Source organism: Coturnix japonica, chromosome 4, assembly GCF_054131305.1.
Source record: "Coturnix japonica strain WE chromosome 4, WE-NBRP24, whole genome shotgun sequence".
Taxonomy (NCBI): Eukaryota; Metazoa; Chordata; class Aves; order Galliformes; family Phasianidae; genus Coturnix; species Coturnix japonica.
Genome location: NC_140666.1, coordinates 67,733,846 through 67,751,146, shown reverse-complemented (window position 1 = coordinate 67,751,146; position 17,301 = coordinate 67,733,846). Strand labels below are relative to the sequence as shown.

The 17,301-nt window shown below is 42.7% G+C and overlaps 1 protein-coding gene across 9 annotated transcripts in view; it reads right to left on the bottom strand.

Annotated features, from left to right (window-relative positions):
* LNX1 (ligand of numb-protein X 1) overlaps positions 1-17,301 on the bottom strand; it is a 65,061-nt gene that overhangs the window by 26,505 nt on the left and 21,255 nt on the right. For 5 of the 9 annotated variants that reach the window (XM_032444068.2, XM_032444069.2, XM_085545425.1 and 2 more), the window contains 2 exons: positions 2,703-2,959; positions 1,228-1,380 (listed from right to left, as the gene is read on the bottom strand). In XM_032444068.2, coding sequence (XP_032299959.1) covers positions 1,228-1,380; positions 2,703-2,959 — 410 coding nt within the window. The remainder of the gene's footprint in view (positions 1-1,227; positions 1,381-2,702; positions 2,960-17,301) is intronic. The other 4 variants (XM_085545424.1, XM_085545426.1, XM_015862271.3 and 1 more) reach the window with 1 other exon arrangement.

Below are 17,301 nucleotides of genomic sequence, written 5' to 3'. Positions count from 1 at the left end.
AACTTAATTACGAAGTTTTACCAGGGAATCTTTAAAAAATAGTTGGTAAAATTATTAACTACATTTCCAGGTCAAGAAGCAGGATCACATTGTTTTTATGGAAAAGTTTCACAGTTTTGAATTATCTGGCTTTGTTTTGGTTACATCAACAAAAATCTGGACAAGGATCACAGTGACTGGGAACACAAGAACTCTGTGGAACTCCTCTGAAGCAACAAGAAAGGAAAGCAGAAGAGATATCAAACACTGGTCTCTGACTTTAGAATAATCCTGCCTAAGCACAGCGTTTGGCATCATTTTGTCCTTATTTTCAACGGGTTTCAATGACAGCATGACATATAGAGCAAACCAAAGTTGACTCTGTTGCCTTCTTAAAGCCTTTACCCTGGATTTTTTATCTGGGAAGAGAGCTGAGGTGCTGAGGCATCAGACAAAGGAATAACGAACTCAATTAGGGCCTTGCTTAAGATGATGTTTCCCACTCTATCATCACTTCCTCTTGATGCACAGATGCTAATGTTGGCTTCGTAATTACAATCCAAAGCAATTAGTAACATTTGCTTGTTAATTTGAGAATGCCAAATGTTGTGTTACTGCCTGCCTGACCCCTCATCCTTGACAGACGCCAGGGCAACTTGCCTTTTCCCCCAGCTGAGCAGAGCATTCTTACCTCATCACTTGCCTGGTTGAGGCAACACAAATCTATCACCAAGGACCCTACAAAAATTCTGGGATAACTTCAGTGCTTTACTCTTTCCTACTGTCATTCCACTGGTAATTTCTAGTGGTTCACAACTGCTGGCAGGAACTTAGGAGATTTCCATAATGTGTGATCGCTGTGATGTTTGCTTTAGGGGGAAAACACGCGCATGCTGGCAAAATCTCTTGAACTAAATGACCAAATGACCCAAAAGAGCAAATCAGCAGCAGCTCCAGTAACAAGTCCCAGATGCTCAATCCCACATCCTGTGCTTTAGATACTGGATCAACTGTCACACACGGATAGTTACCAGCACAACCCTATGTGAGGTCCCACACACCTCCATTTTCCTCTTCCCTGCAATCACTAAAAGCTTTTTTAAAATAAGGAAAAGTTGAGTTCTCAGTTTCCTTTTAATCATGTGCAGCCACAAAATGAAATACATGTCAACTGCGGACAGCCAGCTCCAAAGTGCATAGGGTCCCCTTCCCCATTTAAGTGAGTACACAAGCAGAACAAAGCATTACCTTCTCCAGCAGCAGAGTTTCCAACAGCCTCCCTTTCCTGGTCAGCCTGGTTGGAAACAGCACTTCCACTTTTTGTCCTTCGAAGAACACTGAATGCCTTGTTTATCTTTTTAAAAGATCTGCTTCTTATAGTGGAGCGTTCAAAGTGTCGAGCTGCAATAGCAGGAAAAAAAAATCAATATGTTTCAACAGCTCCAGACCAGCATCATTTCTACATCCTCTGACAGATAACAGAGCCAAACAGCAACACTTTGGTGTTGTGACTACAAGACAACACCCACCTGTATAGAGGTACAATTATCGCACCTCTGTCCCACACCCTGGCACTAACACCTCTCCTGTCTATTCTGCCAGCTACATGCAGATATCTGTACCTGCAAGCGTGGCAGTGTGGGAGAAAATAATCCACTACTGCTTCAAAACCCTGCAGTGCTTCCAATCTGCCAACAATAGCCAGCAGTTTGATGACAAAAATTCCGGGGTTGTCAGGTGGGAGGGATCTACTAAGTTACATCTTCTAACTTGGGTAAGACAATACAAGAAAAATCATAATAGTTTCAAAACATTTCACTCTCCATCCTACTGAAGATATCGTCACGGCTGTTGCTGCTCTCTCTTTGAGCTCTTCATGCTCGTCAAACATTGTAATCTAATAATACAACATCCCCCCAAACCAGACTGCAGCTTCTAAACTCTGGTGGGATTTAATTTCATCCTGATGTTCTTGCTCGCCCCCTTTCCATCTCTCTGTTGCTGTATGCATGGAAGGGAATAGAGCTGCATTTTGTTTAATCTTCCTTCAGCCCTTCATCCATTCTCCCAGCACAGAGCTGGTGCAACACGAAGCTTGTGAAATACAGTTTTGGCTTCAGAGAACACAAATACAAGATTTCACCTCATTGTTAATACTTCTGTGTCAACCATATTTTTCAGTCACAATGCTCATCAGAGCCAGCTGATATACTATGCCACAGGGTGAAGAAACAAGGTGAGGAGCATATTGAAATAACTGTTGTTATTTCAGCAGGAACAACAGTTCTAAAGTGCACCTCTCTGGGAGTCTGGCAAACACTCCCCAAGCTCCCAGAAACCTCTTATCATCTGTTTTACTGTAAATACTTGTCAACAGCCAAACATGGTACCCATAAGATTTCTGCATAGGTGCCCATCACATAGTCTGTAGAGTCTACTTCGGCCATCATGTTTTGTTGAAGACACTGCTGCACCATCTCCCTGGCACTTCACAAACCCCAAAGGAGCTAACTTGCCTAATAATCTTTCTTGAGACCTCCAATTTGCCTGTGTGCAAGCCTTCAGATTAATGTTGCCCCTGGGTAAGAAAATTTGTTTTTCACCTGAAATATATTGGGTCAATGAAGGCCCATTTGGAAAAACCATTTAAAACAACATCATCCACCAACACACATTTCACAGAAAACAGATGCTGGAAGAGTCCACCAGGCTCCAAAACCAACCATTTGGGTCCTTACTTCTGCTGTGGTTGCTGCTGTGCAGGTCCCTGGGGCCACTACCCGACTGGCTGTCCTCCGAGGTGGGGCTGAAGGCTGGGTTCACCAGCCCCGGCTCATCGGTCATTAAGGCGATGGCTGCAGCTGCAGAGAGCTCAGGGCTCAGAGCAGCTACTGCCAGGCTGGAGCTGCGGTCTGGGGAGCAGTCCTGGGAACGCCGCTTCCGTTCCTTGGTAAGGCCATAGTGGGATGCTCCTTTGCATCTGTGGAGAAGGTAAGGAAAGGAGATGTGATTACAGACTGTACTGAAATGTTGCCTAATTATGGAGATTGGCCAGTTCTGAGGAATTACTCAGAATGCAAAATGTGACTGTCACCCTGATCTCAGCTCTGGTCAGCCTGCCTGGTCACCATGCAGTGACACCAGGAGCCTGGTACCACACTCTTTCGTCCTCTCCAATCTCAAGGCTGGTTCTAAAACAATTCCAGGGAAAAATCCAGCTCCTAAATTCTGACCTGGCTTTAGTAATGATAAAATCCTCCATTTCTGATGGAGAGGAGTGTACTCCCAGATATAACCAACTTGTGACCCCAGCTGTCTGCTCTGGGCTCATCCCAGACAGCAAGAATGGGACAATGCACGGCATTTCCTTCTCAGACTTCCTAAAGACCATCACTCCAAGTAAATTAAAGATCGCAGTGCTCTTCTTGGTTCAATATTTAATTAAGGCTATAAAACAACCAAAGAGACAGAGTGGCCCAAGGAGACAGCACCTGTGACTTCTCCTCCAGCCCTGTGAACCCCCTAGAACCTCATTTACAACATTAGAACAGAATCCACCTTTGAATCGTGACCTAATGAGCTCGGCCTACTATTTGCTGCTACAGTTCTCTCTTTTTTCATAGCAGAAGCTAACTGATGACTTTCATAAAAATACCCTGCAGGACAAACTCACAGAAATAGCTGCAGAAATCCTTAGGGATAGAAAGCTCTTCGTAATATATGGCATGCACAAAAGGCAATGCATAATACATACCGTACACAGTGCTAATGGGTTAAGTGTCAGAGAAAAAGTAGTATGCTGAGTAGAGGTCTTAGGAGAGAAATGATTTATGGAAGCAGTGCCTGGGACAGAAAGATGAGACGAGGATGAATCGCAGAGCTCTCTGTGTCAGCTTAGGAGCAGTGACTTAAATTCTCTTGCAGTATTTGCTTTTTAAGAGGGAATTAAATTAACTTTTTAAAGCACCGAATTATGATTTACCATCACTTACCTCATACCACTTTGGATAACTTCCCTCTCACAGAGGAAAAAAAACCAAGCTGTATCACACTGATGCAGCTGTGTGGGAGCTTTGTACATGCTTTAAGCTTTGGATGGGAATGCCTGTGGCAGAAGCTATTTCTAAACCCTTTCATAAGCAAAAAGATACATCTCAAAAGAAAATACTCCCTTGTGGAAAAGAGAGTTGCTTGACTATTTCAAAAGATCAACAAGATCTGTTCCAAGACAAGGCTGTGAGAAGGAAGGGAGGAGCCCTCCTGCCCCCATTGCAGTTCCTTCTCCCATAAACACGGTATAAATTCACCACTTGCTTGAGCTCTGTCAAGCTGTATGTTCACCAGAACCTTGTTGCTGGGGAGTCATTCCTGTGAATGAATCCTAAAAGGCAGATGCTTTATTATTTTCATTGGGTTGCATGAAGATGAGCATGAAGCATCTCCTGTGTAACTAGTGACAAGACTAGAGTAGGCCTTAAGTTGCACCAAGGGAGGTTCAGTTGGATATTAGGAAAATTCTCTTCTCTGAAAGAGTGGTCAGGTGCTGGAATGTGCTGCCCAGGGAGGTGGCTGAGTCACTGCCTCCAGAGATGTTCAAGAAACATTTAGATGTTGTACTAAGTGATGAGGTATAATTGAGGAATACTGGTGGTAGAGGAATGGTTGGAATAGATGGTCTTGGAGGTCTTTTCTAGCCTTGATAATTCTATGGCTCTATGATCAGAAGGGGCTTCGTGCAAAGATTTCTCCATACAGCTGGAGGGTCCAGCTGCTATGGGTGCCCATCTGCTCAGTGCGGCTGACTTCACTTTTCCATGCAAATATTCCCTTGCTGCTGCTGGTGCTACAGACACCTGGTCACCAGCATCTGTCCAACTGCAGGAGAAGCCTTTGAATGCAGAGAGGACTGATGGAGTTTAAGATGTGGCTTATTGGAGAAGACAACTTATCATGACACAAAACACAAAGCATATCTTTCTAATTCTGCCAGAAATAGTTAAAAGAGAAGCAAAGCTCTTCAAGCATAAGCACTGAATCTATTTCTTAAATAACTGTGGCAGGAATAAATGAACACAAGACAAGCCTTCTTTCTTCAGATTAACACAATGTCCTTGAAGAATGAAAAAAGTCCTCAAACTTGTAATAAAATCTGCAACAGCATCTCTTCACTTTCATTGTTTTCCTTGTGCTGACACTGCTGTGATAACAGAAAACAGAAAGAGACAACTGTCTAAGTGGAATCATATTTATAGTGTCTCAGCTACATTTTTCCATATGGTTGGGTTTGGCTCCCAGAAAAGAAAGATCCATAAAACAGCTACATGCCACTACTAATTATCTCCCTCACTGTGATTATTAATCAGCTGCCTGATTTACAGCTGGAAGAGAGGGATGGAAATCCCAGCAGGATACCTGACTAACGGGGGGCAGCCCTAGAGTGAGCCCAGTGCTGTCTGGTGGCCAAGGTGAACTGCAGATTTATGTTCCTTCTCAGTTGCTCTGGACAGAGCATAATTCCACGCAGCTGCCTGATATCAAAATGATTTGAAGGCCAAAAGTGGGAGATAAAAACAGACATGAAAAATGCAGAGTACAGCCCGTGACATCCAAGTAGCGTCTCTAGGTGTGCATGAGAAATCTGGAAAATGGTTTCTTCTGTTTGCACAACCTCTTTTGTCAAGCAGCAACATGCCATCTGAAATACTGGCTGCATGATGGTTATCCTCTGCTTAGGGAAGAATTGCTCCCTCCTGCTGTGGCAGCAAGTCCAGGAGGGACTGGAGCCACAGCTCTGATCACTTACTCCATGGCCTCTGATAAAACCCAGGCCAAAACAGCTTCAGTATAATAGCTCCCTTCTGATCTTACGTTGCAAAAAGCCTCCCACAAACTGATCTTGGAAGGCCATAGTGGCTGTTGAACCTTCACCCGGTGCAGTAGACTTAGCTGCGGGTTTACCATGGCTGTGCCTGGCTCTGCATGCGAGGGGTCCTGTGGTCCCATCCCCAGGGGCAGCACGTCCCAAGTGAGGACTGAGGGATCCAGAACCACATGTCTGCCTTAACTTGGTCTTACTGCTTATCAAAACAAACTTCTGCCAAACCCACAGCCAACAGAAACATTTCCAAGTTATTGCAAATTCAAGTGAAAGAAGCAGTTTTAAAACAAGGATGCATTTCCCCTGCAAAATCCCTAACTCACATTGTGGAGCAAGAAGAGATGCAAAGTGAAGGACTTCCATCACCCTGGTGGATGCAGGAGTGAAACATTAAGACAAACAAGGGAAACCTGACAGACATTTCAATTCTAGTGATGAAAATGCACATCTAGTGATAAAAATATAACACCTTTTCTCTCCGATAAACACTCTGCCTTCCGTCTGTGCCACCTCTCAGGCCAGCCCTCCCCAGCTCACAGCTGACTGTCCAGACAGGGGCTGGCAATGGCTCTGGAGCAGCAGCAGCAGCGCTCAGCCATGCTGTGCTACAAGCAAACGGAGCAGCGGCGGTACCCGCCCATGTCGCACCGCTCTTTCCTGACCTCACTCCCGTCGTTGTCTTGTTTTGGTACTGTTTTGTTTCAACGCAGCTGCGGCGGACACATTGTCTGAGTGCAATTAAGAATAATGTATACAAAGTACTCACGAAAATACAGCATAATGGGCTGTCATCGCTGATCCCAAGCTTGGCCCTGATTAGGGCAGGCAAGTATGTTTCGGCTATGCCCTCGCTGCAAGCAGTCTCATCCTTGTGTAATTTGGGCTCCATACAAGCCAGGATCGGGGTACCAACAACGTGCATCATACCCTGACTGCATCATACAGCCCCCTGACTGCTACTACTCCCACATGGATCTGTCAGAAAGGCTGATGGAGACACTGAAGGCCACCAACATCCCCATAACCCTCCTTGTGAGGCTTCCTGATGTGAACCTGCTGAGAGGTCCATACCTTACCTGTAAGGCAGAAGGGATCTGAAACACTGTGGCTGCCTCACAAAGAGGTGCTGGCAGTTCCTGCCCCACAAGGACTTGTTCACACATTGAAAGACTGCAGCTCAAACATAACCCAAACACCAACCACATGGGCTTCAGGCCCAAAGCCTAAACTCTAAAGCCGTCCAAAACTCCATCCTAAGCAAGTGACTTGGTTGGACCCCAGGCAGAGCTCACTCCGACTCTCCTCATCTTACTTGTGACAATAGCACACCAGAAACCAGAGCCAAAAATGAAAGAGGAGTGAAAAACATGAACTCCAGCTGAGTCTGGAGTTACATACACATCTAAATGAAAAGGTAGCAAATGCGTATCTCAATTCCAGCCCAAGAACATCAGGCCAGAAAAATCAAAACACTGAACAGTGAAGGTGACCAATACCTGCTGCTCTGTGCACCCAATGGTGCTGTATTGTCCTTGCTCAGAGATCTGTAAAAGCTGCATCTTATTATGAAACTAGAAACAGGCTCTTTTCTACAACAGCACCCAAATTTCATAGTAATGCCAGCAACATTTCCAGATGCTCACCACTGCTGTGCTGTGCACTCCTTATGCACTTGGCTGTCCTCTTTCTGATGGCCACCTGTATCACAGTGCCAGAGAAATTTTGTTCTGTTTCTTTGATTTCTCATTTTGTTGAGAAATCTCAGTTTGAGTGAGAAATCTTTCACTTCAATGTCTCAATAACCACATGAACAAAAGCCTTTTGGAGACAAATTCCTGACACCTGTGGGACTTGCACAGTAGGTCAGGGCTGGCTGGGAAGGAGGTGTGTGTTGGAGGTTTGAGCCCCACAGACTGCGTCAGGTTGAGGATGAGCAATTCTATCCTATGCTCCCATGAAAGATGTTCTTCCCCCTGTCAGCACAGGGATAGCCAAGACAGAAGTTCAGATGAGGCTTCTCTGTCTAGCTGTCACAGAGATGTTCTCATACTATTCTCCCTCTACCGTTAACCAGAGACCGTCACTGAAGTATAAACACATAGCAGATTTAGTGGTCTGTATTTCTGCATTACTGCTCTCTAAATATTTATAAAGATCCTCATAACATTTATTTCTTTAAGCTAAAGCTATTTAGCTTAACTACTTTCCCACAAGAAAGGAAAAACCTCTTAAATATCTATTATTCCAATTTAACTTTGCACATCCCTTGTAATTTGTTGTTGTTTGTTTGTTTCTCTTTTTTTTCCTTCTACTTTTTGTTTCATTGAAGCCATCATAATTCAGCAAACTCTGGAACTACCTTACTAGTGAAGCCTAAGGTTGTGCTGTGTCCTATCTGTAAAGATCTGACCCCAGGGAAGGGCTGTCATTTTCACAACACTCTTGCACTATGAAACTGTCATATAAAATATATTTGTGTATTATATAAGGAACGTGTGCAGGCAGATCCATGTATTTACTCTTCCATGTCATCTATTCTGTATGAATCTGGGAGCACCATCAGAAAAATTGTTCCTTACCTATAGCTCCTATTGATTGAAAATAAAAGGCTTTCTAAGCATATGAGGAATATGCATATTGAGCGTTGTTTATATTGACCGTGTTTGTTATCAGCTACAATTATGTACTTTCCTTCCTGTGGTTTGGTTGCTCAGGACTAGGAGCAAAGAAGGCCAGAGATTCTGGCACAGTCCCTTTAATGTGTCCTGCACTGCTGAAGAATGGAAGAAAAAATGAGAGTCGAGTCCCCACAGTTCCCAAAGCTACAAAGAGAACAGAGAGCCAAAGCTAGACACAAATTAAACAAGTACTCTGCTCTTTGCAACAGAAACCAAATCCCCATTTTAAATTTGATTGTTTATACTGTGGGATGAGCCTCCAGATTTCCTATAAGCTTTCAGGACAGTTGAAAGAACTTGGAACTCATTTTTGTTCTTAAATGAATTGTAAAGATTGAATTTCATGTACATGCTACCAAAGTGTCATGTAACATGTGGTCATGTTTAAGCTTCTTTTCCCCTTAACTTGAAAAAGCACGAAGTTGCCTTTCAACAACCAGCATTAGATTCCATTATGAAATAAGTAAAAACGCCCATTACCCTCCATCATGGGAACTGAGAATTGGACAGAATAGGTAAACAAGACAAGTTGCCTGCAATTGTGGGCAAAAACCATGGCTGGGATTGTTGTGCAATGATCCCAGTTGTTGAGAGCATGTACAAATTTTTGGTCTAGATTGCATTCTCTCCTTCCCCTGAAACCTCTTGCAGACCATTGCTCTGTCACTGATGATTTTGAAGCTACAGCTGTACTGATTTCTCTTCAAGATTCAAGCGCTATTTCAACTTCTAGTATTAAGCCTTTTCACTAAACTGCAGCTGTGTTAGTTGTAGGGAAGTGAAGCTGTAAAACAGTAGGGTTAGCTTGGATGGGCATGTCAGCATCTAGTCTGGAGATGCTGGCTCCTTTTATTGATTAGCACAGCTCCTGCATCTTGCCTGACACTACCACTGTTTTACAGAAAATAATACGTTCACCTGTGGCTTTGCCCTCTATTGCTCCTCCCTGTCCATGCCCAGGCTAGGAGTGCTCTGAGAGCTCCCAACAGCACGGGCAGCCTGCTTCCTGCTGGCATACCTTCCCCAGTGCAGCTCTTACACCTAACACCTGTAGAACACAAGGAAATCTCAAGCAACATAAATGACAAATTACTCAGAGCAAAAGAGTGCAGTCAGCCTATTAGTTATTATTTGATTCTAGATTGCTATAAACAAACACTTTTTTTGTCGCAGGGATGTTACTGGCTACCAGCACACAACCGGAATGGCCTTTTGTGATACAAAACAGCAGCAATATTTATTTATGTGGAACTTCCTCAATTAAATACCAGAGTTCCTGAAGAGAAATCTAATAACACTAAGCATATCTCATGTACTCCACTCACACTAGTTGACATGAGGAAGAAAAACAGAGTAGCAGCACATATGGCTAGATTTTCTCAGGTGCTTCAGTACCACTATAGCAAGGAACCCACAAGTATGTTTGTAGGATATTCAGAGCAAAATGAAAGAGGGAAAAAAAGACACATGGAAACAGCATTTTTGAGATGGTAAGAGCCTGCAAACGTTGTCAATGGCTTCCAGTGCTATTAGCATTCAACAGCTTCCAGTGCAACATCAGTCTGATTGAAGTGATATATGGAAGCCCTAAAGTACCAAAAACTCCTCTAGACAACAGCAACACTGAAGCTTGATTAAAATTGTATTAGGTGCTTCCATCATAGAATCATAGAATTACCCAGGTTGGAAAAGACCTTGAAGATCATCAAGTCCAACCACAGCCTAACCAGTACCCTAACTCTAACAACCCTCTGCTAAATCTTATCCCTGAGCACCACATCCAAACAGCTCTTAAACACATCCAGGGATGGCGATTCAACCACCTCCCTGGGGAGCCTATTCCAGTACTTAATTACCCTTTCTGTAAAGAAGTGTTTCCTAACATCCAACCTAAACTTTCCTTGGCTCAACTTGAGGCCATGATCATCATTTTGCAGAACTGCATCATTTTCTATGCAAAACACTTTAAAAGCTTTAGCCTTTCTCTGCTCTCAGAGGGTAAAACTGCAACACTGCCTCAAAAGAAAGTGACAAAATGAGAACTAGAAATACACCCAGGAGGGCTTCTTCATGGAAAACATAGGTGTCTAGTAATATTTTTCCATCCTTTAATATACAGACAGCATACATGAGGGAGCAATAGCATACACCAGATGTTAGCTGGGTATTTGGAAAGTAACACGATACTTGTCATCAGCAGCTATCAGCTTCACATCTGATTTTAAGTCTGACCAAGTTGGCACAAAGAGCACTGTGGATATTCTGCAGGCTACCTTGACCACTGCTTTTGCTTCCTACTAATAAAGCAATAACATATTTTTGCAGTAGGAAATGAGACCGTATACAATGAGAATGCAGCAAGATTACCAAGTGTTCACCTTATTTAGAATCTTAACTAAAAACGGAACCCGGGGAAATCAGGTTGTTTGTAAAAAGCTTTAGAAATATTAAACGTTGTTAAAATCAAGTTATCTGTGGCAGAAATGACAATTAGAAAAACGAAGAGATTCTTAAGGCATTAAGATACTAACACACATAACACAATTCAATCCTCTACACATTTATATGGTTATAAATATAATTAATATCAAGAACATATACCAAACCTGTTGATTCATATGCTTTTTAAGTTTATTCAGTGTTTTGATCACTGGATTATATTCAACAGGTACAACCAGTCTCACGGAACTTAGTATCTCAGCATTCTCTTCCCCTCCTATTATCCCCACCTATACTATAAAAAGTTTATGATGCAGTCTGTAAAATATGTTTGCAATGGAATGAGGAATTTTGGTTCATTAACAAGAGTGACAATAGGAAATGACATTATCAGTGTAGGTTGATTCTTTCAGTTATAGATAAAAGAGCCTGCTAGACAGATATTTGTATTTACACATACTTAGTACACATTTCATTTTTAAATTACTTGATATATAATTGCATTTACCATAATACAGAATTACAGTATCTGCTATGGCACAAACTCAGCAAGTGAGCAGGTTTGAGGCTTCTGTAGCTACAAAGCAGTGATACATGCACACAAGATTTTAGTTGCAGAATTATTCAATTTCAAGGTTTTTGTCAGCCCAAGACTTGGATTTACTAATATGCTCTTCACTGGAATTAGAAATTGCAAGGAACAGTAGGGCTGTGGCCAGTAAATAATGAATACTGCGTTTATACCCATGAAGGGCCACCCACAGGTCTAGCTGTCACAGAGGCACTTGCCTCTGACCTCAGTGACTCAAAAATCACATAAGGTCCCTTTTGGGTCAGCATGGATATCTAAATTACGTCATTGACACATCTTGGTAAACACTGTGCTCTGAAATTTGCTTCCTTGTGGGTAAGGTCAGAAAAGCGAGGTCATAACATGCCTTCTCAGAAGCTGAAAAAGCACAGAGGTGCCATTCAGGTGCCCATATGAGTGCTGAACAAACACCTCTGCCATCATAAGTAAGAAGCGTTCTTAAGGCAACACAGATGTTCCTTATTTTAAAAAGCAGTTCTCCTATCTTGTCACATTCAACGTCTGATGTCAGTCCTGTAAGAAGTGAACTGTATGTGACCCATGAATCACTGCATCTTACATAAAACCCTAAAAAAATATGGGCTCCTTGTAAGAGAGGGGAAAACATTTCCCACTGTATCACAGAGTTTAATTTCCAAGATTTCAGCCTGAACAAGTTTTGACATGGGCATAAGAAGTACAGAAGCCACACTGTTGACTAAGTAAAAAAGTGACCCTGCCTCTGCAGTCCTCTCCTTGTGTGCATAGCCTGAGGAAAATGGACCAGGGGGAGGTTATGAGCCAGTTTTCTGAACAAAACTTTCAAAACCCATTGAGTATCCTCACTGATGGCGGTTTTACGGGTTCCACCCAGTTGAATACAAGATGTTTCAGTGAGATACTTCACCCTTCCATTAAAATAAACACATACTATAAAAACATTTAAAGACTCCAGAAAGTCCATATCCAGCCACAGCACAAGCATGGCTGGAATGTTGTTTACGGAGTTCTGAAAGATCACGCGGTAGGAAGTACTCACTGTATGATGCTGTAAAACATAAGAAAAAAAAATACTTTTCTCAAGTCATCACTTTTTAGTAGAACTATCAGAAATACTTTAAACCTTAATTCCTTTAGCTAGATCTCCAAAAAGCCCAATCCACACAGCCTTCTCTCTCCACATGCACAGGCTGTGCTGTGCTCGCTACCAAAAAAATCACCATTCAACAACACAGCAATGTGGTTTCACACCTGTTGTTCAGGGACCACTATTAGCACTGGCTTGGCAAGGGAAGCTAAGAGAGGTTATGCCCTCACACCTCAGTTTTCAGGAGTGTTTTAAGCACTAAAATACAAGTTTTGATCCCTGGTTCTCCACTTGAAGCTTAGCCCTGATGCTACAAGTACAGATTTGGAGAGATGGATTGAGCAAGAGGCATTTGGTGATCCTATCACCAAGTGAAAAATGGTGCCTGGGGAGGGGAAATCCTGCTTCAAAGGCTGCTGTGGCTTTCTTGATTGAAGCTGGGAGAACTGTAAGAAAAGTCATTGTCCTCTGTTAGTCCAGCCAATAACTTGGGGGAAACTGACGATATCATCCATGCAAAAGAGTCCTTCTTAGTTTGAAGCCAAAACTACAAACCTTCTGTCTTATTTTCTTAGACCACCAGGATACAACTGGTGAATGAATGGAGATAAAGGATAAACTGTGGTGGAAGCAGGAATCCAACCCTGGACTTCCTCAGATAAAAAAGATACTTTCATTAGTGGGTACTGTACTGTCAACAACACAGAATGTATTTCCCTGACAAAGGCAAATAGGAGAAGCAGAAATAACTTCTGCACCATATCTTACTGTTAGCCCAAATTGATCAGAATGTTGCTCCTTTGTATTCATTAGCTTTTAGATTCCATGGGTTTCTTCATATTATCCTCATGCATGGACTAGTAAATATAGGGGTTTCACTCTTTTTGTTATTATTTTTCAATTAATTCAATAAATATTCATAGTAAGATGTAGCTATTTCATACAGTCCCATTACAAAATGTATTAACCTACCTACTCATCCTGTTAAAATACAGTACAGAGAAAAAATAATCCAAAAGCATTCTTTAGGAAGTTGCTTTTTCATTCTCCCTGTTATGCCACTGCAGCAATCACTGTTATGATCATTGCAGCAATGGGTCCAGCATTCAAGTCCTAATATTTTCACTTTGGAAATTAAAATATAAGGTTCATGCATGCACTGGGGCAATTAGAACCTCACAGACAGTCCTGGGAAGCAGGTTTGTAGAATCAAATGCAGGGCACGAGCTGCAGTCATAGTCCTTCAGGTTGCATAGGACCTGCAGTATTGCTCCTACTGTCCTAGAAGAGGGCACTACCTACTTGACCTTGGTATTCCTTCAAAATGGGTCCAGGCTGCCATGTGAAAGACTTGAAATGAATCTGAGCTGTGAATACTCTGTGACAGGTTATGGCATTCTCAGTGACTCAGCCAGCCTCTGAGCCTGAGGCTGTTCCAGTGCAGGCTGCGATTTCATTAACGTCACAGTTTAAGTAGGCTTGGGTCTTGTTAGCTCTGATGATGGCCTCCTGAAGGAAAGCCAAGGTGGCATAGGAAATGATGTTGGCTTGTTATTGGCTCTTAAAGGGGAGAATTACAGTCTGTCTTCTTCAAACTGAGGTGACCCTGTCGCTTCTGAAGGGAGCTGGCAATCTGAATGCCAGCAGGGTGCTCACACTGTGCCTCACTGCCTGCTCATTTTCACAGCAGTGATATGACCCATGTCATGGTTCAAGGTGACCCAAGCTGTCACTCCCTGTCAGGATCTCCAGCTGGACATCTGTGTTGGTGCCCTATGGATGGCAGCTGGTGCCATTGGGCTTGTTGGCGACCCAGATCTAGACATATATAAACCAAATTCTACTCGCTTCATGCAAATATAACCTTGACAGCCTGTCAATGCAGATGGCTAATCCAGCCAGACTGACCAGCTTTATAGCACAGAATAACCTTACAGCTACAATAAGAAAATTTAGTCTGGTTCCAAAATATCTGCCCCTCCCAGATACAGACATAAAAGATAACACTTTCTTTTTTACCTAGACAGACTAAACAAAACCAGCAATGCATTTAAATGTTTATACTAGCAAGTGAGACATCATTCTATTATTCAGTATTTTTTATTGTTCCTCAGATCAGTATTTGGCAATTTACCATTGTCAGCTGGTTGTACCTTCTGAAGGCTGAAGATTTCCTTACACGTCTGTGAAACAAGGTCAGTTGCTGGAAGGGCAAAGCCAGATGCTTAGCACTTGGCACTAAGTGTTTATAAGGGTTAAAAAAGTTAAGAAATAGCTAACAATTTAGTGACTGTAAACAAAACAACAGCCTCGCAATAAATCATTTTCTTCTGTCTTGAAAAGCTAATGAAGATGTTACAGCCTTGAGTAGGAGGGTTTGACAAGTACAGGCATTAAGGAAACCTTCCAAAACTGAGCACAAACTGTTCCACAAAGGTTAACCACATGGCCTCCAGAGATGGTGCTGCTTTGCCTAGGGGTTGTCTGCAGGAGGGAAATAGATGGTTTCTGTAGTGGTTGTGGAATAATACTGTAGCCACTCTATGTAAAAACACACATCCCAGAACAGCCTCCCCAGAGACATCCCTCTTCCAGAGTAAGAGGAGCTTCCCTAGGTAAGAACTGCATGATGATTTTATCACAGATCAACTTCAATTTAAGAACTTCACTATGCATTACTTTCCTGTGTGCTCCAGCCGTCTCTTTGGGAGAACATCTGCCCTATCTTTCCTGTCCCCATTTTCTGGGCACCAGATCTGAGGGAGGTCTTAGTGCCAGGTATAGGGGTTCACTTCCCAACGTCATCTGTAACTTCGGGCTCTGCACCCAGAGCTCCTTTCTTCACACTAGGTAGAGGTTAAGCATAGTCATGGTAATATCACGGTTATGGCTTGTTTTCAAGTCTGCAAACATACCTGCCCTTTCTTTAGTCCACAAAGAATGTGTTATATTGAGGAACACACATTCATAAATAACACAAGGAAATGAAACAAGATATCCTTTTGCCACTACAGGAAAAACAGATCCTTTTCCCCTTAACTCTGATAACTTGTTTTCTGTTAATCAACGTATTTAAACTATACCTTAAACAACACTGTTGTGATAAACTGGAAGGGGAAAAAAATGGTCCCCCAATTCAGTAGGCAGATGCTCTTGGCAAGCATCCTTAATAAATGCACCCAAGGCTGTGAAAGGTGATTCACTTGACCAGCTGTGTCTAGTGGAGGTTCCAGACCAGCAAGGAGGTAAAATCTGCTTGAAATAAGACAGTGTAACCCACTACATGTGCATACAGGAGCAGGATTTCAAAACGTCCTTGAGGTCACCTTTGCGCTATGAAGGTGTGTCTTTCTACAGTCACGCTTGTGCTTGCACTCAATAGAGAAAAATGGAAACCTGATCCTAAGCGATCTTCTGATTTATAACCCTGTTTTTAAAGCGGTGTTCATTATTTGTAGAGTTAGTCAGATCCATGCTTCCTGAGCAACACTGACAAGAGAAGATGATGGTGTGAAGAGCTGTTTTGGAGACACCTATGGTGCTGTCCACTGAGAGCAACTCCCTCAGTACTTTCTTCTACTTCTCTGGCATTTCCAATAAGAACAGCATGTTGCCTATGGTTCCCCTGCCAGGAAGTGCCTGTGGCTGTCACCCTCCCCTCTCCTCAGCCTCCTTAGCAGAGTGCTCCCTCCAGGAATTGCTGTTATTCTTTCTTCCGCTCTTTTCATTATGGCAGTTTGGAGACATGACAGTCTGATACAGTGCCAGACAAATCCCATTCTCCAGCACTGCCAGAACGATAAAGGGGAAAAAAAACGCACAAAAACTTTTAGAATGAGAAAGAGCAAAACCATAAGATCTCAATTTTCCTGTGATAAGCAGAAGAATTCATCCCTTTGCCTGGGACATCAAGGAGAACAAGGATGGCAGAAGAACTTGGACTTCACCTCATCTCTACGGTCAGCCAGAGGAGTGGGGAGAGGATCCATCCCTAGCATTTAGCTACGTATTTCCACTCCTTCAGAAGCATTTTGTTAAAGTTCCTTCGCCTCTAAACTTCTCTGACGACATAGATGACTGTAAAACAGAGAGACTTTCCTCACTCTTGACCTTTAACTGCGGACTGACCACAGAGCAGTCATACAGGTCTCTATATTATCATAAATCCTGCTGGTCTCCTGAAAACATCCCCTTTAGCTGGGACCTTCTGGTTGCTGCTAAAGTCACAGAGTTTCTGTCTGACAATCTTGGAAAATAAATTTCAACAGCAGCAACAAAAAACAGGAGAAAAGTCATAATTTTGTAAGATCTGTTCTCATGCATCTGCCACTATTGTAAGGGACAGAAAAGCGGAGTCTGAGGTTTGACGAAGCTCCCACACAGAGTGATTTTTTTTGAGGAGGTTTTTGTCACAGAGATTGCAAGGCAATTGTTTCAACCCATTCACCCACAAATTCTCAAGGGATGTTCTGTTTTATTAAGATTGCTGTTTTGCTAAAAACAGTATGAAGTGAATCAGCGTGGTTAGAAATTCCTTCCCCTCTCCCCCCCAAAATATTAGTTGGATCTCTGCTAATGTATCTCTCCCTACGCACATCAAATCTAGATGTTTGCCCATGTACACAAGTCCTCATTCTTCATGGTTCATTACAATGAAAATCCAGAGTCA